The 25141-nt window shown below is 47.4% G+C and overlaps 1 protein-coding gene across 3 annotated transcripts in view; it reads right to left on the bottom strand.

The window, feature by feature from the left end:
* The window catches only part of mtd (TLD domain-containing protein mustard), a 203725-nt gene that overhangs the window by 157010 nt on the left and 21574 nt on the right, over positions 1-25141 (bottom strand). The window contains exon 2 of one of the 3 annotated variants that reach the window (XM_076369873.1): positions 4495-4843. The exons of the other annotated variants lie outside the window; for them this stretch is intronic. Coding sequence (XP_076225988.1) covers positions 4495-4640 — 146 coding nt within the window. The 5' untranslated portion in view covers positions 4641-4843. The remainder of the gene's footprint in view (positions 1-4494; positions 4844-25141) is intronic. 3 annotated transcript variants of the gene reach the window in all.

The following is a 25141-nucleotide window of genomic DNA, read 5'->3' as shown; positions in this document are numbered from 1 at the left end:
GAAAATAACGAACTTATGCAAGAAAAATAAGAGAGACTTCCTCGAACGATCCTTTCATCGGGCCATCGGGTTCGAGCATCGCCACAAAGTAGCCAGCAGGAAAATAAACTCGGAGAACGGCCATTACCGCGGCTAATTACCAATTACACCGATCTGCGTCACCAATTAGCGATCGCCGCATAAATTCTGCGCGACGTACGAACAATACGCGGCTCGCGGCGACCGTTCAACGAAGAATAATGACGATGACGATGACGACGACGGCCTGGGAAGGAACCAAGGAAAAGGCCGCGTCTTCGCTTCGGACCTTATTATGCAACCGTGAATATTCATGGAATTCGCAGCTCTATATATAGATATGTCTATACAAAAACTAATAGCGAAGTGTGTGCTTCACGCTAGAACTACGGAACATTTAACACGATTACCGCGTAATACCTATAAAAATTGTAACGGTAGATTATTTTCGGTTTCTTCAGACATTCATGATACTCGAGCGAAACTTTCAATAATTTCATTGTGAATATTCGATTTCAAGATATCAATAACCGAGGAAAAGAATCGAAACATTTTCACTAGCACCATAGTTCTAGTAACGATTAATTAGATATCTCACAGCATAATTCATTAAGAAGAATATTTCTGTTTTCTATCGATTACAGTGTCCGAGCTTGTAATCCAGAGTATAAAAGTGCGAAAATAAAGTGAAACGCGAACGTGCGAAAATAAAGTTGGAAAACAAAGGTACGATAGAACGGTCGAATATAAAATGCAAATTTGCAAAACGTACTAGAATATACAGCGCGCGATTTACATGGCGATATAAACTATTACTTACACTGAAAAAGGGGAATGTCGTTTACATTAAAATATGAAATGTAAATTCGGAATTACGAAGAATATAATAATTCCGCGACAAAGCGACGAACGGCGGTCTCGATCGCTATCTCTCGCGTACAGCACTGCGGCCGCCATCTACTGATCGAGCGGCGCACTGAGAGACACTGGCCCGACGATAACGGCTGAATTATTGCCGGCAGTAATTAAATCGAAACGATATTGGATTCCGACCATCATATTTCCATTACGGCCGCGGCTCGAATGTTTTTCATCCCGGAACCGGGAAAATATTTGCCCGCCGATCGATCCGATCGATACCCGGATATTCGGTGAAAAAATCCTCGGCTCGTCGCATTTTTCGAATATCCAACCCCTGCCCGTCGCAACAAAGAATTCCATCAAAACTCGGAACGGTTTCGGTATCTCGGTTTTAATAACGAAACGACTGTAACAATGGATCCGCTGAGAGAACTCCGATGGACTAACGTTCGAATTAGGTTGCAGGTTGCATTCGTGCAAATTCACGGTTTAACCCTTTGCACTCGAGAATATTTTTCTCAATATTCATTATTTTCTGATGAAATGTCAGTGATATTTTTTGCAATTAACGTAAAGAAATACCTTGCGTAAATTAAGTGACAGAACTATTTTATTTCGATGTTCCATGTGTTCGTACATTATAGAGAATTTAATATTGAATTTTCAATTTTACAATGTTCTTGGGTCAAAGCAAATGGCGACTGGAAGCCGCCTCTCGAGTGCAAATTCATGGTTTAACCCTTTGTGGACGGATGTCGAAATTTCGGGAGATGAAATTTTCATATTTCTCGAACAGCGAGAGATCGGTAGCTAGTTTCCTCTTTTTCTATTGTTTAAGCAGTTGATTGTATAGTTATAGATATGAATTTGACGATTAGTTATCGAGATAGTTGTTAGTATTATTATAGATAGTATTGGAATATAATACTAAGCTATTCTAAAAGCGTCGTTGAATCTTTCCTCGATTCCACAGACCGCGAATTCCGTCAGTCGCGACAAAAACTTTCGATATTTCGGAATCGGACGAATACCGCTCGAAAGATAATGATCCGATTGCTGCGCAAAATGAGTCAAGTCGGCCCGTGGTTTGGAGGTCACGGGCGAAATTAGGTTTGCTAATGTGGCCGGCGGACGCCATGCCGCGCAGTGCTCTACATCGTGCAATTCGGAAGAAACGGGTATGAAATTAAAGGTAAAACGAGCACGCGGCCACGTCTGGTATTACGTTCGGAAAAAACGAAAGCGATATCAAATCACGTTGCCGGCACGTTAATGAATCTTCTTAAACATCATACTACTGTATAATAGCTCTGCTATGAAACCACTGTAATCCCATCGAATTTCGGTCGCTTTCCACGCAGAATACGAAATACACAAAGTAGTATCGTAATCAACAAGAAACAATGATCTCAGAATTCCTTTCTCTAAATCCGACAATCTGATTCGGCGGTTCTCAACCTGCGGCACGCGTGCGAACACCAAAAAGGAGTAAAATACGAACGTGAAGACAAAGCCGTGAAGTTAAGTATTTAGCACTTTAAATTAAACTTTGTATCGTTGTGTGAATTATCGTTAGATTAGGTTCAAACAGCGTCGTTTGTGTCTCATCAAAAAATCTTGAATATTTCCAGTAAAAAACTTTCGAGCGCTAAGGGTTAATACGAACGTTTCATCTCGCCGAAATGTCGACATTCGACCACAAAGGGTTAAAATAGATTGTAAAACAGAATTTTTTGAGGAAAGGGAAAGGGAGCTCGCACGAAAATTCTAGTCAATGTGTACAGGACAGAGGGAAAGGTGGAGAACCGCTGATCCGGAGCGCCGCGCTCCTCCGGCGAGAAGCAGGCGGGGCGAAATTCGCCGGAAAATCGAACACGCGATTCGCGGGAGAATAAAGCGCCGCCGCCGGTGGCGGCCGAGGGGAAATTTATGCCGGGCAATTTGGTATTCAAAATTCCGCCGGAAAAACGGGGGTTTTGTAAACGGAACTCGATAAAATATGGCGCTGCGCCGCGCCGCCGACAATTCCGCGGGACGATATTTGCGGCAGCGAAGAAATGCTCATAATTTCACCGATCGTTCCCCTTTTTTTTCGCTTTTCTCGGCGAGAGGCGGCACTGTGTACTCCAGATTCGCGTTGCGCGAATAGGAGCGGCGCAAACAGGGTCTGTGGGTACGACGGAAGAAATATTCGAACGAAACGACGGTACGAGTTGTAGGGACGTGGTGCATAGTTATTTCGCGTAGCTTAACCTTTGCACTCGGGAGGTGACGCTCAGTCACCACTTGATTTCCTACAGTGAAGCTATGAAGTTTGATATTTAATATTATACTTCATATAATGCATTAATCTGAGATATATTCACGTAAAATAGCTTTACTATTAATAGTTGGTTTTACAAAATATCGTCTTCATCTCATCGGAAAATGTTGAAATATTTCTAATGAGAAACTTCGGAGTGCAAAGGGTTAACACAGGAATGACGGTAATAAGTTATTGCTAATAACACTCCAGAAAACAGAAGTTTGTATTATTATCTTGAAGGTTTGCTATTTTTGTAATGGAATAATGCATTTGTTTTTATTTGACTAACAATGAGTAAACTGTTCGGTACAATTGACTGACGTACTGAACTACATTAACTTCATAAATACTGTCATGGAGATTTTTCCGTTTAATTGATTAGAATTTGATCCAGGCGAATCCACAGATGACTATCTTTGCTAATTATATTTTTAACAGCTATTATTATAATACTACTATTATAAATTCCCATAAAATACAGTACTTATGACACCGGGCGAAGGGACGGACGCAGCAACCAATGACGGTCGAATGATTTTCGATAATTCCGACGCCACGTTCGGCTGGCCAGCCGCAGTTAGAGCGATTCGCCAATCGAAATGGCCGCGAGATTCGGGTTAACACCGTCCGCCAATCGCGCTCCCGAATTCCGGCGGATTCGACGAACGATTCCATATTTTAGGCGGCAGGATTAAACCGCGGCTGTGCGCCGCTCGGACGGTCGAATCCTGAATTCGCTCTAAAAGTTCCTTTATTATCCACCGTAAATTCACCGAACGATTTTCGCGGGTATCATTATTATTCTCTATTTTTATTGGGCTGATTACTGTACTCGTTTTACCGTTATCCGTATTCCTTCGGTGCAAAGTTTACTCTGCGAACGTGGATGTTCGTAAATTGTATTCGAGAAATATTTCGAAACAATTCACTCTCAACATTAGTCTACATAATTTTCTATCATAGGAAACCGTCTTCCTATTTCCGAATCGAAACCTAGTGGGATACAGGTTGAGGCAACTTCGTCACGTTTTTGATCGATTACAATTGACTCTCAATTGGAACAGTAGAAAGACGGCTGTATAAAAAATACGAATGAATACCAGATTTCGATACTTCCGCGAACGCAAAACGTGGGTGTGAATTGTTTTATTGTCTCCTCATTAACCTACACACCACTCCCACGAGGTTATCCCCTAAACTTGCTGTCTAAACTCAAGTGCACCCGAAAGAGGACGCGATGTCCGAGAAATTCAGGGAATCCCGGTATCCTGGGAAAGCAAATCTGAGAGCAGAAGCACACCGATACTCACTGCCAACTGAATCCTCCGGCGATGCCCTCGCGCAGTCGGTCCTTCAAGCTGCGCTGCCTGGAGGGCAGCGAGCTGCCCACGGTGTCCTCCTGCCTGACCGGTGGCGGGTCGCTTCCGCCAGCTCCGCCGCCGGAGAACAACGCCATGTTGCTGGTATCCTAGACGATCACGTGGACCGGGTCCAGTGGCAAGTGTCCGCGACTCTGGTGTCCGCTTTCGCGAGCTCACGGCTCCTCTAGGTCGCGTGCCGGTCGAGCATCATTCGGATCACTCGCGAACACGACCGGACGATCTCCGCGGGACCGCCGCTTCCGGCGGAGGGATACTGCGACGGCGACCGGCCTGTCAACTTCCGGGAACGAGCAGTTACTCGGACGCGATCGCAGAACGCTCCGCTTCCTTCGTGGAACGAGCTGTTCGCGTTCGACGGAGGCTCGACCCTTTCGGTGCTGAACGCTTCGCCGTTAACGGCGTCGGGCCAAGCAGTTTTGGAACGATTCTATTCATTTTCCGAGACTCTAAGCAATCTGCGAGTGCAGTGATCTTTGCCCTGTTCTTCGATTAAACTGATAGACCCTCTGGCTACAGCCTTAGCACCCAAAGAGACGCGAGCTGCTTTCGGGGTGGAGTCGAGTTCTTTACAAATCGAAAGTAAGGACAGTTGAGACTGTTTGATTTCTTATTATCCAATGTGTAAACTTCGAGGAGGGCGTGGATCTGTTTGCCTTCTCTTCCGAGAGCTATCAGCGATAAACAGGTTTCGGCTGACGCTAAAAATTCTAGTCGAGCAATTCGTTGTGGCTGCTTCGGCTGTCCCGCCGGTTAAACGATGATTCGAGGCAAACGCGCGTCGCACCTTCCCGTTATCAACGTAGCCGCACAGCATCGCACTGACAATTTCGCTCGAGCAAGTTCGAACGCTTCGGAACACCGCACTTTCTGGGAGGACTTCTCATTGTTCGTCGAACACTAATCGCGCGGAGGTGCGCGAAACCGGTTCCAGTTATCTCTGAGAAAAATGGAAAGTTCAAACGCGCTGGCGACTGATAACGTGGCCAAACACGGCCGCGCGGGAATCGATTGTAGACGGGTCTAGCGGCAACTATTTCTGCCGGGGCTACGGTTCGCGCCGATCGTCTAGGAACGTTCGGGCGTCGCCTCGTCGCGGCTCGTTAACACTTCGATGCGGCCCGGCCGAGCGAGAGCCAGTGGTACGACGAATTTCAAGTTTCCTCGATGCGTTCACGCGATTTGCGAATTTCTTTTTACGCTGGAACTCTGGTTATGTGATTTCATCGGCGACTGGCGGTTTAAATACTTGCCGACTCGGAAGGAAGTTGTTTAATCTCGTTTCTTTCGATGAAGAATGCGGAAACTGGAGGGAATTAGATAGGGATTAAGTAGCTATTGGATAGAAATCAGATCGAACTAGTTAGAACTAGATAGAACCGATAAAACAGAAACCACCCGAGTTACATAGAATAACCGAAATTAGAATGAAACGAAACCAGATAGACACTATCAAGGAAATCCTAGAGAAACCCGTTTCCTACGACAGTGAACGGAGATTTTAGCTCGCGACTGTTTATCGATTTTCAGAAACGGTGAAATTATTTTCGGACCACGGAACGGAGGGAATATTATTTTCGTCGAGCAGAGAAACGACGTTCGGTGGGAGTCTGCCGGCGTCGGCGAAGAAAACATCTGAATAGGAGGCTGCTCGTGCGGCTCGCCGCGACGAAAGTGAGCAACGACTCGGTTGTAGAGAGCAGCTGGCCGTTGCGGCGATAAGTCTGGAGCGATAGAATCGACCTCAACAACCTCAGTTAAATTTCATTACGCCGGCGAGCGGCGCTCAAGGTTGCAGCCATGCGATTTTAATTGTGCAAAAACGAACGCTGTCGCCGTGATCGTTGCTCGGCGTCGTCCGATCCGCGCCGATCGCGCGAATTCCTCCTCTCTCTTTCGCCTTGCTCATCCAACGGGGACAAAAACCGACCGGGAACGAACGGTTGAATGAAACATTCGCGTCACTACGCGATGATAAACATTGCCATCGCTCCGCGACGAGAACGAGGCCTTCCACGAGTATCGTAACTGTGGAACTTCGCGGAGTATACGTTATCGCGCGCTTTCGGAACGTTTCTAATATTCGCGATATCGCGAACGAGTAATGTTATTAACCCTTTGCACTCGAGAGGTGACTCTCAGTCACCATTTGATTTGACACAGTAAAACTACAGAATGTGATACTTAATGTTAAATTTTGTATAATGCCTCGATACGTGAAACATTGGAATTCTCGAAGAACATCGTCTTCTCGTGAAGAAATGGTAAATATTTCTAGTAAGAAACATCCGAGTGCACAGGGTTGATATTGTAGATAAGAGCAATAGGTAATATTATAGTTTTTGAGCAGTTCGTGTCGCGAACAGACCTGCATTTGACATGTCAAATTTGAAAATAGTATTTCGCTTATAATTCTACAAATTTATAAATCTCCAACTTTACTAGCCTTGTAAACGTCTAATTTCCAGACTTCGCTCTAATTTGCCGAACTTCGCGAACTATTTCACAATTTTCTCCGCAACTTGACGAGTTCCTAATTCCCCGCGTTCGCTCTAAATTCGGCGAGCTCGGTAAATCTGAAATTGCCAGCGCCCGCCTCTAAATTCGAGAAATCCACAGTTTATAATTTCGCTGCGTCGAACCGAACGGCAATTGAGAGCCGCCTCTCGAGTGCGAAGGGTTCGTTCCGACGTGAAATTTTCGTGTTCCGCGGCGGTTCGAAGGGCGTTGCCAAGGTTAAGGTCACCGGCAAGGTCAGGGACTCCGTAGTCCCGATTCTCGTCGAGTGGAAAACGCCAGCCTACGCCTCCATGTCGAAAGCCTCCCGGTATTGATCCCGTTTTCGCCCGGCAAAACCCGACCAATCCCAGCTGGCACATCGCATGGTAACCAACACCGGCTCCGAACACACATCTTCCAGAAGAACCGTCGTCCCGACCCGACCCGACCCGACCCGACCCGACCCGACACGACACGACCCGACGCGCCGTGCTGGCCTCGGGCCTGCCCCCGAACCGCCGACAGAAAATTTCGTGACAGCCGCTAATTAACAGCCCGATTTCGGGGCCGCAACGTTTACCCGCCGACGAACGTCGAACAGTTCCGTCTCACGCGACTCCGTGTCCCCGAAATTTCCTGTTCCAGCCGATCGAATCGGTCCCTTGGAAGCCAATGCGGTCGAGTCCGGATAAGATACCGAGAGAATTTATGTTCTGGCTTTTGAAACGATACGATATATTCGGAAGGGAGGACTTTCTGATATAGAATAAAGAGGAGTAAATTCTTTAACCCTTTGGCGAGGAAGACTTGAAATGTACGAAACTTTTGGCGGATAAGTTATGTGTCGATTGCTTAAACAATAGAAAGAAAAGTATGTGATTTCTTGTTTCGTTGAGTAATTTAATCGATTGTTTGCGACTTGCTCTTCCAAATTTGAAGATTTCGTCTCGTCAGAATGCAGACACTCGTCTGCAGAGGGTTAATAACTAAAAGGAATATTAATTATTCCATGAAAATTTAGAAAAATCAGAGAATATCGGAAAATCTGCTTTCCTAATTCCTCTAACGAATTAAAAATAGCTCTGTTTTATTGTCCGGTAATTACTGTTAAAGTGTGAACGATTTCTAACGCGCACAGTGTTTCAAGAATATTCTGTCCACAGAAAAACGCGTCGTATCGCGGTCGATGAACAAGAATTTAGCGTGATGTAATAATTCAGCGTTACGTAAGGGCAAGAACGTTCCACGAATTCGCCGAGTAAGGGTGGCAGAAGGGGGGTAAACGATCGAATACGGTTTCTATGGGCGGACAGGTTGTCTTCGCGGTTTATTTATTAATTCATGGGGCCGCGGAATGCCTCGGCCCTTTCGCCAGCGAAATTCTTCTATCTTTAAACAGGGTCGAGTCGAATCGAATCGAATCGAATCGTTCGGCGACGCGGCCGGCCGGTTACCGCGGTTATATCCGACGCGGAGATGTGTGTCAGGGAAACGCGGGAAAATCAGTCGATAATGGTCAGGGCTTTCGACGTGGATCGGCCGCTTTTCGAGCGAATCGCCGGGATCGAAGCGTCCCGATTCGACTGCTAGTAAATCGCTGGCTTTCGATCGATCGACGAATTTTTATCTTTAAACACTGATGCGCTGTTATTCGATATCAGCAGTTTTTAATATGATTATTTCTGCTGTAATATTTTTGATAATATTAACAATAATACTATTTACACAGTGAAGACTTAACCCTTTGAACTCTGTAGGCTCCAATATTGCAGGAATAATAGATATTTCAATGAATCTTAAAGAAACTACCCTACAATCATTAGATTTTTCATACATCCAAATTTTGCACTAAGAAGGGAAATAAAGGATCTAAGAAATGTTATAGCATTTACATTTTCGCTAGGGATGCTATAAAAATTAGTTGTATTACTCTGTACTACAATATTAAACGATGCAACACGTTATTTACCAACATTTCGAATTGTCAACAGTGTTATTGCAGTTCATAGTAGGATATCGCAGGTGAAATCGTTAAGGGTTAGAGTTTCATCCCGAAGAATGATAGGAGAGCAATTAATTAGGCATTTAGCAGTGAGAACTTAGGAGGATTCGATAAACAGAGATGTTTACAAGCCCACTCTCGTTAGCAGCGGCCCGATAACCCCGATCGCGTAATGAAGGAGCGCGATAATCGTAACCGTTTCTTGCACAGGCTCGGATTACACGGAACCGGTTCCATAATAAGCCCGTTTACGCGGCCGATCGTGTAATTATCGTAGGCCGCGTGTTCGCGAGCGGCCGTAACGGTCCGCGCAGTTAACTGGATCTCGATTTCCGGAAGCTGAAGATCCACTCCTCGCCGTATCGGGCCGTTAATAACCGTCCAGCGTCGTGCACGCCGAGGAAGTTATTCAATAATTAATGCCGCCCGATGAAAAAGCAACCTTCGAGTCAATCAATCGTTAATCTCGGATGATGTAATTATAAACAAAGGTTTCGCGCTGCGATTCTTTCCCTTTCCCTCCCACGTGTCGTTCCAGTCGCTTTTCTCGCGGACTTCGAACGAGTTTTTCCGTTTCGCGCCGAGCGCTGGCTCACTCGTGGAAACGTCGATAGGAAAATTAGTAGGTTGTGCCGAGGTAAATCGGGTCGGTTCAGATTTAAAAGTCGACCCTTCGCGAACGAAGATTCTTCGGAATATACAAAACCAGCAGATCAAGTTATTGCTTAATTAATGGAATTAAAGGAAACTGCGAGCCGATCTCTCGCTGTTCGAAATAAATCGTTCGTTCGCGACTCTTAGTCTTCCAAATGCAAATATTCCTTCAGAATGTCGAGAACCCAGCGTTCCAACGAACGATTCAGCAACGATGCCGATCGCGAACGAACGGAAGCGACCGATCGCGCGATCGTCCAATTAATCACTCGGCTGATTATCGGCGATATCAAAATTTCTGTAATTTACAGGCATTCCATCGGTGACACCGGCGATTATCCATCCTCGCGATCAATGGCGCTGTCAGCCTGATATTTTTATGTGTATTCGGCGTGTTGCTAGGCGACTGCTCGCTTGATTGAGTACCCTTTACTCCCGCGACCGTGTAGAACACGCGTTTTTCCCCGGCAATGCGTACAAAGTCATAATTCTCGGCGTCCACGGCTTCTGTGTCGTAAAACTGTACTCCAGTCGAGTCGGCGAGTCGGAGAAGGAATTTGATTAAAATATCTTATCTAAATTCTCCGAGTGTCCTAGAATACCCTAGCTTCGAATTATTTTCCGGATTTCTGTAAATTCCTCTCCGCGCACGCGATTTCGTCGAATCTCGCCAGCTCCCGTTTCGTCGGCTTCGACGCTTAGGAAACGTGTTGTTAATGTCGCTTATCCGAAGCAGCGTCTCGTCCGTTAAAGATAAACGATTCCGTCCAATTATTCTATGAAAGTGAATCTATCCTATCAGGTGCCGCGATGCTGGCGACAAGCAGGCGTGTTGTAACGCGAGAGATCCGGACTAAGATGACGTCGCCGCGTCGCGTTCCGCGATTCACGGTTGCATTAACAAGGTCGATATATCACGGCGAGGTTATCTGCGGAATTATGGTGTCGCGTATCGGCATTCCGCGACGCAGCCGCAAGAAACGTCGCGGGAATCCGCGGGAGTGTAACGTCAAAACAATCTTTATCCAGCGGCCCGTTCCACGGAGATCCGCGCAACTTTTCCGCTCCGTCGATCCCCCGCGCGGAGCTTTTTTTAGCGTGACGCGTCCCCTTATCGGATATTAGTGGCGAGCGTCTATTGCTTCGTTACTATAAATAACGGGGATATCGGCGCGCCGAGCAATATTGCGGATAACGGAACCCTCGCCGTGGGAACGCCGCTCGATACGACGAATATTACGCGAGCCCGCGTGGGTCCGTTCGATAGCGGACGGCTCCGGCGAGAGTAAATAAACGCGCGGATCGTGGCGACGCACGGTGCCTCCTGTGGACTGAACTGGGAAATTCGAAGCTCGCGTAACAAAATGGAAGGTTACCAATGTGGTACTGAGGAGTTCTCGCTATACGAAACGAATTTCATTTGAAAAATAATTTTCTGCAAGTTCCCCCTTATACGTAAACTACATTGTCTTGAGAAACTTCGTATCGCCATAACGTGAGCAAAGTATAAAGTAATGAAATACTTCCGGTCCGTTAAGGGTTAACCCTTTGAACTTTGTAGACTCCAATATTGCACCAGGAATAGTATTAGATATTTCAATGAATCTTAAAGAAACTACCCTATAATTATTCGATTTTTCAGATTCAAATTTTGTACTAAGGAAAATAAAAGATCGAAGAAATATTATAGTTCTAATTTTCGCTAGGAATACTATAAAAATCAGTCGCAGTTGCTGATAGATTACGAAACCAGGAGTGCTAAGGGTTAACGTCTGTAACGCGCTGAATATTCGAAATGATCCTTTCACTTGAACGCTACGATAAAATTAGAACAATACGTTCCATTCGAAGGGTGTTCCAGTTCTGTGTCTGTAAATAATTGAAATACTGTATACTCGGTAGTTCCATCGTGAAGGGAAAGGGAAGGGTAGTTCCAGCGTTAATTTCTCGCGAGAAGTTATTTCCGAAGAGTCCGTCGGCGAGGGTAACGGGAAAGCTGTCTTCCTCGGGGCGGCATAATATAATCCAGCAGGTGCGTCCCGGGTAGCCCGGCTTCCGTGCGCCAAGGACGGCGACGGTTGATTGATGGGGCAAATATTAGCTCGCGGAACTACCCCCGGTCCCGACCCAACCCTTCCGCGCTAGCCTCGCGCGCTGCTGCTCGTGGGCATACGCGAAACAGTCTGCTCTCCCCGCGTGCCTCCCTGCCATTTTTCTGTTTCCGTCTACGTGACTGGATCGAGTCATTAGCGCGCAGCAAGAAAAACTGGAACGTTGAACGGGGACGTCGGGAATTACGGAGAGGGGAGCAATCAACCACCCGATGCGACGGGAATAGAGAAGAAACTGCCGACGCGGGTCGTTTCTTTTCATTTATCCTGTAATCGAATGTCTTAACCCTTTTACGAACACGCTTTTACACGATCGAACTTCGATACTCGAACGATTCGCTTCCGCGGGGAAACTTCCCGAGCGAAGAGTGCTTTCGAGGGAAATATTCTTGCGTTCGGATGTGATTTGTTTTGTAAACTCGCGACAATTCTTTGAAGCGGAGCCGACTGGTTCCTGAGACTCGAAAAATTCTGAGGAGTTTGCGCGACTTGAAGTTTGCAGTTTGTGGACTTGGAATCATCCGAGTTTGAGATCTTTGGATTTTAGACGAATAGGATGGCGAGGTTTGTTGATTTTATATAATCCGATGTTTCAAACTTCTGGGAGATCCTGAGAGGTAGGAAAGAGAAAACCGCGTCGAATTCAGTTGTTCATTTACCTTCTCCGAGGTAAAGTTTAAAGGGTTGAGTGTCTTGCGGAATATCCCCGACAAGGTAACTTTAAGTGGCACCGCGAGAGCCATTGGTATTTCCATCGAAATCGATCGGAGCACCGCCTCGAATAAACTGGGACGTGTCTGTGAACATTCCAGTGCTGTTAACATTTAGCTCTGTTCGAGGTTCTGCTCTGTCTTAGAGGGTTGCGTTCAGGGTTGACATTTCGACGTTGCAACATTATTTTCAGATAAAAGATCTTGACTCCGCGCTTGCAGTTTTCCATTAGCTACACGAGATCTCGACTCCAAAACATTGATTCTCGCTTGGAAGCTTAACCCTTTGCACTCCAAAGTTTTTTACTGGAAATATTGTAACACTTTCTGATGAGATAGAAACGATATTTTGTGAAACGAAGTCGCAAAGAAATCGTAAGGGACATTGAAGAACAAAGGTATTTTATTTCAATATTTCTCAAATCGATGCGTTGTATAAGGTATAATATTAAATATCAAATTTTATAGTTTTACAGTGTGAAATCAGTGAGAGTCACCTCTCGAATGCAAAGGGTTAATAATTTACGCGTTGAAATTTGGAAATTAAGTTCCAAGTTTGAAATTGACCAGTAACCCTTGGACAAAGCAATACACAGAACATTGAAATAAAATAAAGTGAAGTTAATTTCCAAGAATATTCTCCGTACCTCGTCGCTCGCAAGGCTAAAGTAGTATATTTTCGTATCAGTTAAAAATGAAAATAGAAAAAAATATCGAGTGTTCCAAGAGAGAAACTTGTGCGCGAAGGGTTAAGGGTGAAAGGCGACTCGATCTATCGGGGATGCAAGAATTCCAGGCCTGGCGAGCGGAGCCCGCGCTAGTATCTGTGCGATTGCAGGGGACTGATTGTGGCGACCCAGTTCCCGAGACAATCGCGCAATGCCGCCGGTGTCGGCGGGGGTGGGGCGGCCCGGTGGGTCGGGGGTGGAACGACTGCTTTCGCTGTTCTCTAGGTGACGTCAAGGTCGTTGTATCGGTGCCTCGTAACAAGTTGCCTCCACCTTTTTCCGCGTGTCCCGCGGGGAGGAGTGGGTTTCACGCGGAATTCGGGACACGAGTGGCCCGCCCCGACCTCCGGATCGTTGTAATTAACGAGGTTAACGCGTTAACTGCCACGAGAATCTTGAGCGTTTCGCGTTACACTTATTTTCTGGTGGCGGACATAAATAGGAACCCTCGAGCTCTCGAACGTATCGTGTCGGATCCGTGATGAACATTTCAAATTGAATTCGAGGAGTGATTTTAAACGTCATTGTTATTGATATTATTATTATATTGATATAAGTATTATGTACTCTGAATATAGCGAACGTTGCTTTTCTCTTATCAATCGTTAATCCGCAGAGTAGAGCAGATGTAGAGTAACTTTGAAATTCTTTTCTTTCCCTGAGATATGACTAACGATAACGATTAATCGAGGAAAAGCAGATATGGAATAACTTTCGAATTCTGTTCTCAGAAATGATTAACGATAAAATAAAATTTAGCACCAAGTACAGTTGCGAAGGATATAGAGTAAGGGTTGAAATATTCGAGATTAGTCAACTTTCACATAATAATTATTTTCAAGTCGGAAGCATCGGTCATCGACGACCGCCGTGCCAGTGAACACGGTTAAGAATGGCGCAGCTGGAAAGCATCGGATTATCTCGCTGTTTGCCCGCGAGTTCACCAGTCCTCGAGTTGATCCGGGATTGCCAGGGATCCCGGACGTGATCCAGGAAATGAAATCCAGGAGAAACGCGAGGTATCGGGGATTAACCTCGCTCGATCGAAAACAACGGCGCTCGATGATATTTCCACGCGAGTTCGAATTTTTCATTGCGCTCCTCCAAATGGGATCTTCTCGCGGCGATAACTCAATGACACGCAACGCGTTATTCGCATTTATTAGAGAAAACAGGAAAGTCCACGCTCTACACGATAAAAAGGAAACTAACGCAGTAGATATTCGCACGTTTAACCTACGTATCGCCATATTTAAAATGCAATACCATACTCGTATACCCCGATAGCTGTTTAGTTCAATTTTCCCAAGGTTCCATTTAAAAAACAGGAAAATCAACGTGTTTGCTACGAACCTGCGACGATCGGGGCTCCACGCTCTACACGATAAAAAGGAAACTAACGCGGTAGATATTCGCACGTTTAACCTACGTATCGCCATATTTAAAATGCAATACCATACTCGAATACCTCGATAACTCTGTACAGTTCAGTTTAAAAAACTCCGATAAAATGCCGCAAGGAACACTATCACCGAAACAAACACAACAACAAGCCCGTCAGCGAGTAACGTTATAAAGGACGCGTACAAAAGAAAAATGAGCGCAAGATCTGCCGAAAGGAACTTCCGCGGAAGCAGAGATCTCTGTTTCTCGAAAATATTTCCCCGACAAAAGGGAAACGCCGCAATATTTCTCCTCGCGAACTTCCGGCGGGTCTCTCGTCTTTAAGTTGCCCGGCGACGTTGCCCCGGAACATTATTATTTCAGAAAGCAATTTTCTGCTTGTTCGACAACGATAAGAAAGAAAGTCTCTCGCCGCCGTGGAATCTTATTAAAACTGTGTCGGGCGGCAGGTTGCGCCTCCGTCGGCATTGATATTTCCTTCCGACCGTGGAAGTAATCTATTTTCCGTTCGAAACGCTGCCACGGGGATCGTTTCCGCCCCGATGCCCGAGCGCGGCCGGCCCGCCTTTTTTTCCTCTCCGGCCGTTCGCCGGCCGAGTATCGAATCAATCACCGATTCAGCAACCGTAATTGAAACGGGCAAGCATAATAGACCGCCGCGACGCGACGCGGGGGACGCGGATAAATAAAACGCGGACGCGGACGTCGAATGGCTGCGCTTTTCAGCCCGGGCCTCGGAAAAATACGCGTTTCCCGCTTGGGGAGTCGTACTCTCGCTGCCCGTTTGTTCTTTCGCTGCTCCTCGCCGTGGGAATTATTCGCTCGTTGCCTTAACCCCTTGCCTTACAGTGTCGCCGCGGACTTGCCGTGCAGATTTCAAATGGAATTTAACACTGGATCTACCGGCGGCTGAGTTTCACCCATTTCGCGAGGGAAATCACCGTTTACACTTTTCTTCCAGCACTTGCACTGACATGTATGTAGACTCTTCTGCGAGGTCATTTGTTCAATCAGTAGAATTACTCTCAGACTACCCCCGAATTAGCCTCAATGATTCACACTCTCGGATTCAGCTTCCAGAGTCTGATTTCTAAAGCATCGGTCTTCGATTCTCGAACAATCGTTTTCCATCTGAAAAACGACTCGTTTTACTAGTTCGAGAATCGCTCGAGATTTCTCTTGAAATTAGTCTCGAAGAACATCGTTTTCTCGTAAAGAAATGTTAAATATTTCTAGTAATAAACATCGGAGTGGAAAGGGTTGAAACAGGTAGAAACTGCAATAAAATAGAATGTCGAGTCGACTCGACACAGGACTGCTAAGGATTAACGAGTGAGAGAAGCGATCGAGAGTAGATCGGTCGTACGGTTCGGAGTTTGCGTATTGACCTCGCGCCGGCCACGCAGGCATCGGTGGCGTTATCAAAGGAGTCCGGTCCCGCGGCACGTGGCTGATATTGGATTACCGGCGAATCCTCTTACGATAGGAGCCGCCAAGGTTGCCCGGCGACCTCTGCCACGACAGATCGAAAGGAGTGAGACCCGCCTGCGGAATTCGTCGACGGGCGGTCGCGTTTACGGCAAACACGACGCGCGCTTTCACGATAGTCGATCGATCCGGTTCCTTACGAGGTTTTAGGCACCTAATCAGCTGGACTCGTAATTAACGCGCTGGGTAATAGAGATATTAAAATACCAGTGTTCGACGTTTCAATTGTTAAGATAACGGAAATACCAGTTACTGAAATGTCACTTAGCATTCTGCGATAGTTAATCGAGAGATAGAATAATTGAAATATCACCGAGCGCGCTGTAACGATTCAATCTTTTAGCCAACTATCGCGGAATGCTAAGTGATACTAACAATTGATATTTTCATTATCCTGTCGCTACGAATTATTGACGTCTTAATTATCAACGCGCAAGATCAAACGATTCCTCGCAATCGCAACGATGAAGCAGAGTTCTTGGTAAACGACGCATCGATTAACGCAAATCAGAGACGAATGTTACATCGATATCTATTAGAACGTTGACTGAAGGTTTAACTCGATTTCTCACGCTCGATCTTCGCTGGATTTCGAGCAGACAAGTCCGTGTTGCGCAGCGACGAGCCGAGCCCGGATAAAGACGGGCCGGACCGTTGCGGAATCACGTAAACCGTGTCCGCGAGTTTCCACCTGCCCTACTTCGCGCTAATGATACATTGTAGAAAGTTTAATCTTATATAAACCCGCGACTGAGAAACGCGGCCCGGTCGCGACGCGCCGCAGATATATCGCGTCCAGGTGTTTTAGATCATTACGTATCCACGCAGGCGCGAGTGCACCTCTGTATTTATTACTATTCATTACACCGGCGTACCCGAGCATCGCGTTTACAAATTCCTACACGCGCGTGTATCTAAACTCGGTTCCGCGCGATTGACTTCTCAAGGAGCCGCGGCTATCGCGCGGTCGAACTAAAAACAGAGCTCGCGAGCTACGCCGCATCGTAGGACACTTTCTCTACTAAATCATTAACGGCAAACTAGTTCCAGCGGAGCATAGTTGCGAAAGGAATCGTAGGACAGGGGGCTAATCAATAAGGAATTCCCGGAATCGGTGGATCGGCTCTCGCGAGCGGAAAACGAGACGGCAGAAAGAAAACGCGACCGTACCGTAGAGCTCGTCGCTGTCGCAAGCCTCCGGCAAGAAAACGCTCGGCAGACTGTGCGCTAACAAGCGGCTCAGGGATTACGGGTTCTCCTCCCGATAGACTTTCGTCCGCGAAAAGCTCCCTTTCTCTCCCTCCCTTTGCTCCCCCGCTGCGCGAACGTATTTCGTGGGACGCCTTTGTGCTCGAGAGAGCCGCCGGAGAAAGCGGCCGCCGCCCACACCCCCGCCATCGGCGGATTATACGTATAAAAGATTTTGAGTGGTCACGCTGACCCAGTTCCGAGGGACAAGTAGGTTTACCGAAGCTTTCGATCCGGCGGCGGCGGCTTGTAACCACCGTGTACTACTCGATCCCCGCCTTCTGTCCGCGACTAACCGGAGACCGGCGCTGCGACGGGCCCAGCGGACCGCAGCCGAGCAACTTTCCTCTCGCGCGGGATAGATGCGAGAATGATTGTATGCACGCTGGGAAGCCGGCACTCTCGGTTGGTCAAATTGGCTTCTAATTATACGATTCGCCGAGGCGCGCAACAAAGAAAGCGAAGCGATGACCTTTGGCGTCACAAGGGTCCGCTTCCCAGCGCTAGACGGTTCGCGAGAGAGCGGAGTTGTGAAATTAGGCGATCGGTTGCGTCGGAGTTGCTTTTGCGAGTGGATCCTCCGCGAGAATGGCGATCGGTATCCTGAATAGATCAAGAAACCCTTGACACGTTGACTACCGAGTGAACTAGTTAGATTTCGAAAAAATCAAAAGACGCCGAAAGGCGCTGAAAAATCGCTGATGCCCGAGAGCTTCGAGCAACGAGGACTCGGAATCCGCAGAATTGGGATTCCCGGTGTACACTGGAAGCTATATCGCGATTCTGTTGGGTCCTCTATAGATCAGTTCCTTTGTAGATCGGCCTCCTTCAAGTTCGGAACTCCGGAACTCTGACAACGGGTCGGCGTCTTTGGAACTCGGATACTCCGCGTGTCTCAGAATCACTGGTTGCACGATAGTCTTCTTATGTCACTATTATTTACATCTCGAAAGTGCGAAATAAACGAAGTAACTTTGAAAATAGACACTCCCGCTCGAACAGCGTTACAGAGATGATCAATCGTATCGAACGCTGGTGAACTCTATCGTTAAAAACCCGAGTAACCGAATTTTACATCCCGCGTCGATCTAGAGAGCAGCAATTCAAAATCCGTGGATCCTGCGAGCAGTAGAGCTTCCATTTTATACGTTCCCCTTCGAAAGAGCAGCTTCCCCGAATCGAATCGCGAGATACGACGCTCCGAGCGTCCTCATATTTCACCGAAGAAACGAGCCTCGCTGGCACTCGATTGAATAGATTTCGGAATCTTGAACACGAGTTCATTAGGGTACACCCGTCATTGTCCCCGGGAGGGGACAGCCGAAATGTTTCGGACGCTCGGGACCTTGGGCCAGGAGGGAGAGGGCCGGGAAGAGGGAGGAAGGGGCCGCGATTACGCGAAGTGGGACGCGTTAATGAATTTCCTTATCAAATCGCGGCCTCGCCGTGCCACCGGCCGCTATTATTATCTCCGGCATCGATCAATACGACGTGCGGCCGTATTGCAGGAGGACTTGCAAATAAACGCGAAAACGTTTCTGCGCAGGACGCGTTTCGGGGGATACGTGTGTTCCCATCGACGCCTGTTTCGATTGCCTCCGGTGCCGAACGTTCCTCCGAACTCGGACACTCGGGCCGGATCATTGAACCGCGCCGGGCGTCAATGATTCCCCGCTGCGGCGGTTTGCTCTGCGGCTCCGAGATCGAGAATATTGTTAACCCCGTAATCGCCGACGCTTCTGAATCACTTGAAAACAGTCGTAACGTGCGAGGTAATCGATGTCTAATGAAAATGCTTAATAACGTGAGTAAACTGATGATATTCTGACGCAAGGTAACGCTAAATGTTTAATAATCGTTCCTGGTTTTCTTCGATGCGAAGGAATAACTACGGAAACGGTCGAGATTTCCGCGCTTAACGCGTTAACGATTTACTCGATCGTCAATGACGGAGATTCGATGGAAATTGAATATCATTCCTTGGTCGTAATGATTCTGAGTGAACGTGCAGAATTTTCCTCTTTTTGCAATGAATTATGAATAGTAATCTGTTGAGCGCAATTGGAAAAGCAATCATTGAGTTTGGCGATAATAATGACCATCTAGTTTCAACCCGAAGGAACCAAATCACCGTTGCCATCCATCGAATCCCATTTTCTACGTTCATGGCAAGCGTTCAAACGCTTCAATGCGGCAGAAACGGTAGAAAGGAGTGGAAAACTCCGTCGAGAGCCGTCCCTTTGTCCCGCACTTCCGATTTCGATGGAAGATCATCCCCGATCGCTGTTAATAGGGTTATCGTCGATCGCTGCTCCCCGTAAGCTAATATCCGCGCAAATAAACCCGTCGGCCCGAGAAGCTAGTTAAATGTCTCGAGGATTATCCTGCGAAGTCTCGATTAAGATTAAAGAGGCAGAACGCTGGAGGAATAATTGCGGCAAGAGTGTCCCGCGACCGTTCTCCGGTAACTTTTCGAGTTTCATTCGAATTTTCTTCCTCCTTTCGCCGCCGCGAAAAACTGGAGCTCTTAATCGACTTTTAATCGCGATTATCCGCGTCCGACGGGCCGCGTTCACCTCATTTATGCAATTTCTCCGTTCCCGAGATAAGGAAACGGTTTTCTTCGAGGGAATAATTAACCCTTTGCTCCGTGGGGACCGCTCTTAGCCGCCACTCGACTCGATACGGCGAGAATGAAGTTTGATATTCGGCGTTAAGCTGCGAAACGGACGTCTCGGTCGCTAACGTAAGGGTTAACGGCTGTCGGCCGACGAGGATCCATCGGAAGATCGACCGAATCGAACGTATTAATCACGAACACGCGTGTCCTTTAATTGCCGCGAATCGGCGAATGATTTTTGCGCCGGACAGCGGAGCTTCTGTTCATTTCATTAACGAGGAACACGGAGCGGCGCGCGGGGATCGCGAACGAAATGAACGGCCGCCGCCATTCGAGCCACAGTTTCATCGAGATTTAATTGCCTCCCTTCTCCGCCCGTATTTTTCGCGAGCCCGAAAGCCAGCGGTTAAATCCGAGCACCGTCCGACCGAGGTTTCCGTATAAAACGAGCGAGATGATGAAACCATGTCGAGAAGTTTAACAAATTCCCCTTTAACCTATGACTCCTCCGACAACTGCACTCGATGGAACTGTTTTGTCGTAAACAATCTACTAGAAAAAAGGAAATATTCTATATTTACTCTGTATCTACGTTTACTTCAGTGATTAACCCTTTGCACTCGAGAGATGCCTCTCAGTCACCACTTGATGTATCAAAATTGTAAAATTTCATATTTAACATTGAGTCTCGAGTAATCTGTCGATACGTGAAATGTGGAAATAATTCCTCGTTAAGTTAGTTGAAAAAAACGTCATCCGTATCTCATGAAAATAAATCGAATGTTTCTAGTGACAAATTTCTGGAGTGCAAAGGGTCAACAACTAACGATAGAAAACGATATTCAATTTCAACTCAATCGAATGTAACGGTAGCGAAACCTTCCTCCCGAATCTGACACCATATTGTAACACGAGTTCGCATCGAGTATAATGTTTCGTTCGTTATATTTCCACCGACTATAATTTCCCAGTGAAAAGGTGGCTTTCCGAAAAGTTCATTTCCCAAGCAACGCGACGATTAAAGTCAGCCCGCGCTGTTGATTTTTCATCTGGGACACAGGGGAAGCCCCGCAATCAGCCTGGTGGGTTTTCCCGGTGAAAAATCGAAGGGTGGCAGTCCCGGGAGCCGGGGGACAGGATTGCAAGGAGATCCCCCGGAAAATTGTGGTTTCCGCGCAATCCCGGGGAACAAACAGCGACAAAGTCCCGGCCGTTTCCGGCGGGCCGGCGCGTTTTGTTGCGGTCCGCGCGCCGTTTGCGCGCGCCCCTAATGGAATTCCGGCCCGAAGGAGGCCGGGACTCACCGCGAAAACCTCGTTTTCCCCAATTACCGCAATTAATGCCGCTCCACGGTTTAAACGCGATTAATCGGCTCGGAACGGGCCAACGCCCACGCGCGAAAAATTATCGGCTCGACGAGAATTCAGAGATCTCGGACGGAATTTTCACCCCTCGCCGTGCACGTTTTGCATTTCGGCTGCGACCGTTTGGACCGATGGCTAGCGGATCGTTCATGTTAATTGGAATATTGACACTGGAACATACGTACGCTTAACGCTAGACTTGCAGACGTTCTACGTTTATTCTACCACTTTTAGAAGACTACAGGTTTGATCATACGGGTCACTACGGGTCGAAGGTTAATGGTAAATACCAAAATTTATAATTTTCCTGCATCAAATCACCTGGCGACTAGGGGTCGCCTCTCGAGTGCAAAGGGTTGATCCCGTAACAGGAAAGCCCAAGAACCCTGCGAACGCGGCAACTTCCAATTCAATCCCCATTTCTCGATCCCAAAATTTCGTCGATCGTTCCTTCCGTATCCGAGTAGAATTTCGGCGGACACTGATCGCTGGAGGACCGGACGGGCGGACGAAGCGAGCGCCGGGCGCGGACTCGCGGACAGAGAACTCGAGGGCGGCCGGGGGTTGTTCGATTCTCGAGGAACAGCTCGACGACCCGGCGCGGGGCCGAGGGGCGGGATCGGAAGGGAAGAGCTTTATCGCTTTTCAATCCAGCCGCGGGTTAAGTGCGTCGGGAGAAAGCTCTCTCTTCCTCTTTCTTCGCGCTCGAACGGTCTCGCGCGGCAGCTGGAATCCTGCCAGCTAGGGATAATAACCTTCACCCTCGGCCGACGACGGCCGAGCACTTTGCATTAACGTCGAATTAAAACTGTGCGCCAGTTTCGGACATTCCATCGCCGCCGAGGTTCGCCTGCGCCGTTCCTTCCGAGCCTTTCAACGGCTCCGCGAGCATTTCGTCTAATGAACTTCGATCTCCGGCGAATTATATTTACCCCGGGCTCTGATTCACTTTTTATTGCTTCGGGGGATCCGCCTCGAAGCACCCGTGATTTCTTTCGCAGACTGAGCTTCGCGTTTAACGAATTACGGGGGGAAGAAGGAATTCCGCGTTTGATTCGGGGATTAGACATCGGAAGCGCGCCATTGTGTTTCGATTCGATTCTCGAATCGAAGGGTTCGTTGAGAGAGTTCGTTGGATCTGTTGTTTCGTTGTTGTTGAGATTTAATGGCGAAGATTGTTGATCTAACCCTTGAAGATTGAAAGTTTTCACTAGATATTCCGAGTTTTCTGATGAGATGTAGATGGTTTTCTTTGAAAGTAGTGACAGGGGATTGCGGGAAGCATTGTTCCCGTGTTTCTCGGGTTTCTGGGAATGCAGATGCAACGATGCTACCGGGGATTATTTAATAGAGCAGATTTTGTTCGTTAGACACCGGTAAAACGGGATGAAGAGGAGCATGTAATGAGGATGCCAGCGACTGTAATATTCCAAAGGGAGTCGTCACTTAATTGTCCCCCGGCACTGCGATCGACAGCGCTTCAACGAGCCACCGGCTGGAAAAGAGGAGGGAAATAACAATTTACCGTAACGTCGTTTGAATCCCCGATGTCTTCGCGGGCATGAAAGGAATATAGGTTTCCCATAATGGCGTTCGGCGGCGCGCATCTGCTCGAAGGAAGCCGAGTCCGTCCCGTAACGACATTTCGATTCGATTGGTGCTCCGGCTTTGCAATAAAACGATGGATCTCAATAAAACAAATTGTAAACCCTTTTCACGAACCGCCAATCGGAAAGTGTCTAAACCAAGCATCGGACGTTTCGAATTCTCCGTGAATCCCTTAATCGCGCAATTTTTTCGCTTTAATTTAACTGTTCTTCTCCCTTGAGATTGCTCTTTCCATTACAGCATAATCAGTTTTCCAATAGAAAAGAATGTTTATATTTAATAAATATGATGAAGGAAGTAATAAACAGATACCGCTGTTGAACGGTTAATTCCGTAGAAAATTGACGTTTCTCCGAGCGGAGTTCCCGAACAATGTTTCTCATGTTTAATTTTCCCATCTTCAAAGATTTTAGTCGTATACTTTTTACAAGTTATTCGACGGTAAGTTAGTTAGCGAAAGTAATTTGCCCCTCTGTTCCTCGGACGTTGAGTCTTTAGTTTCGGGAGGATAAAGGGTTCCACGGAGAAAATGGGGAACGCTGTCGTGGATCGTAGTGAAAGGTTGCATTTAGTAAAAGTAGAATCAAACTTGTCCTCTATTCAGAGAGTTTCAGGCACGAGAGACGCGCCACGAGGGGAAGTATTAAAGATATCGGTCACGAGCGTCTTCAGGGTGAAACCGAGAAACAATAAAGCTCTTTGCAGCTCGGGGATCCGTGACTCTTCGACGATGGAGCCGTTTTATTCGGTTCTCCGGACGACAACTGCCGCTCTGTCCTCTCGCGAGCCACTGTGGCCCTTCAGCGATGGCACCGTTGCCAAATTGCTCGGCGTCTTTCGTACTTCTCGCGGAAATTGAAAGTATCTCGTCCGTGTCTCGCGTTCTCTTCGCTGGAAACGTACATTCCAAAATTACATCACCAATTACTCTCTTCCCGTTGAAGCTCTAATTTCAAAAAAGTTGGAGTTTTTAAACTTTCAAATTTTAACGCGCAAATTTAAACTTACAAATTTTCAAACTGTCGAATTTCTTAACCTTCCAACTTTTAAACTTTTAAACTTTCGAAGCTTCGAAATTATAGTTACTTCCTGGAGATTGTAAAATTCTCGAATTTCCTATAGAAACATTCGCATCCAGCTCCGGCGACCGATCGAAGCGACGCGATCTGAAAGCTCGCGATAATTACCAATCGTACGTATTGTCCTCGATAAAACCGCGACGCCGGGAGATCCTGGCGGGAAGGAGGGTTTCAATTACGGACTCATCAAGCCGACGAAAGTATCAAAGGGGACGGAGACTGACGTTAGGAGATTGCGATGCTTTCTCCGTCGGACGCGGCCTCGTCCGGCGGATCGTGCCGCGGGCGTAATAAACATTTCGCCGCAAAGAATAACGGGAGGACGGAGGAACTCGGTGATCCGAGCGAGAACGCGAAATGATCAGTTGTTGCCGGGGCGGAACAAAGGGAACTTTCAAATTAAATAACCGGGCAGAAAACCGTAGAAAACGAGAGCCGACCGGCAGTAAAGCAATTCCGCCGGACGGAATTTCCGCGACGCTCCTCTCGGGCTTTGAAACGTACCCCGGAACGGTCGCTGCATATTTTCAAGCTTCCGCCAATCGGACGCGAGCAAACGTGATCGCCTCGGTGTGATTTGAAAGCCGACACTCGCTGGGAACGGCGTTGAACGACGGTTCGCTGGATTCGGAAGATAAACGGATCACGGTGCGCGCTTTTTCGGAATTCCCGTTGAACGGTGTAGATGAACGGTGTCTAGCTGCCTTTTAATGTTCCAGTTTTTATAAGAATTGCATGGCGATCGTATTAAATGCTCGGCAGTTCCAGCGCGAAGCGGTGTACAGCGACGAAACGCAACGGAACGCGGTAAAAACGCGGGTCGGGCGATTAACGGCGATCTAAAGTGTAATTCATCAAGATCGGGGACGATCGCGAATAAAAATCTGCGCAGATGGTATCTGCCGATCGTTAGATTGCCGGATAATCGGCGTCGCGTTTGGACGGCTGGCAACTGACACAGCGATCGTTATCGTCCTGGTGGCAGTAATTGCCCGACGTATCGTCGTTGAAATCGTTTTTATCCGGCGTCGCGTGCTGAACGGCGAGCCAACGCGGGACTTAA

This window comes from Nomia melanderi, chromosome 8 (genome assembly GCF_051020985.1).
Source record: "Nomia melanderi isolate GNS246 chromosome 8, iyNomMela1, whole genome shotgun sequence".
Taxonomy (NCBI): Eukaryota; Metazoa; Arthropoda; class Insecta; order Hymenoptera; family Halictidae; genus Nomia; species Nomia melanderi.
This window is presented reverse-complemented; position numbering and strand designations above follow the sequence as displayed.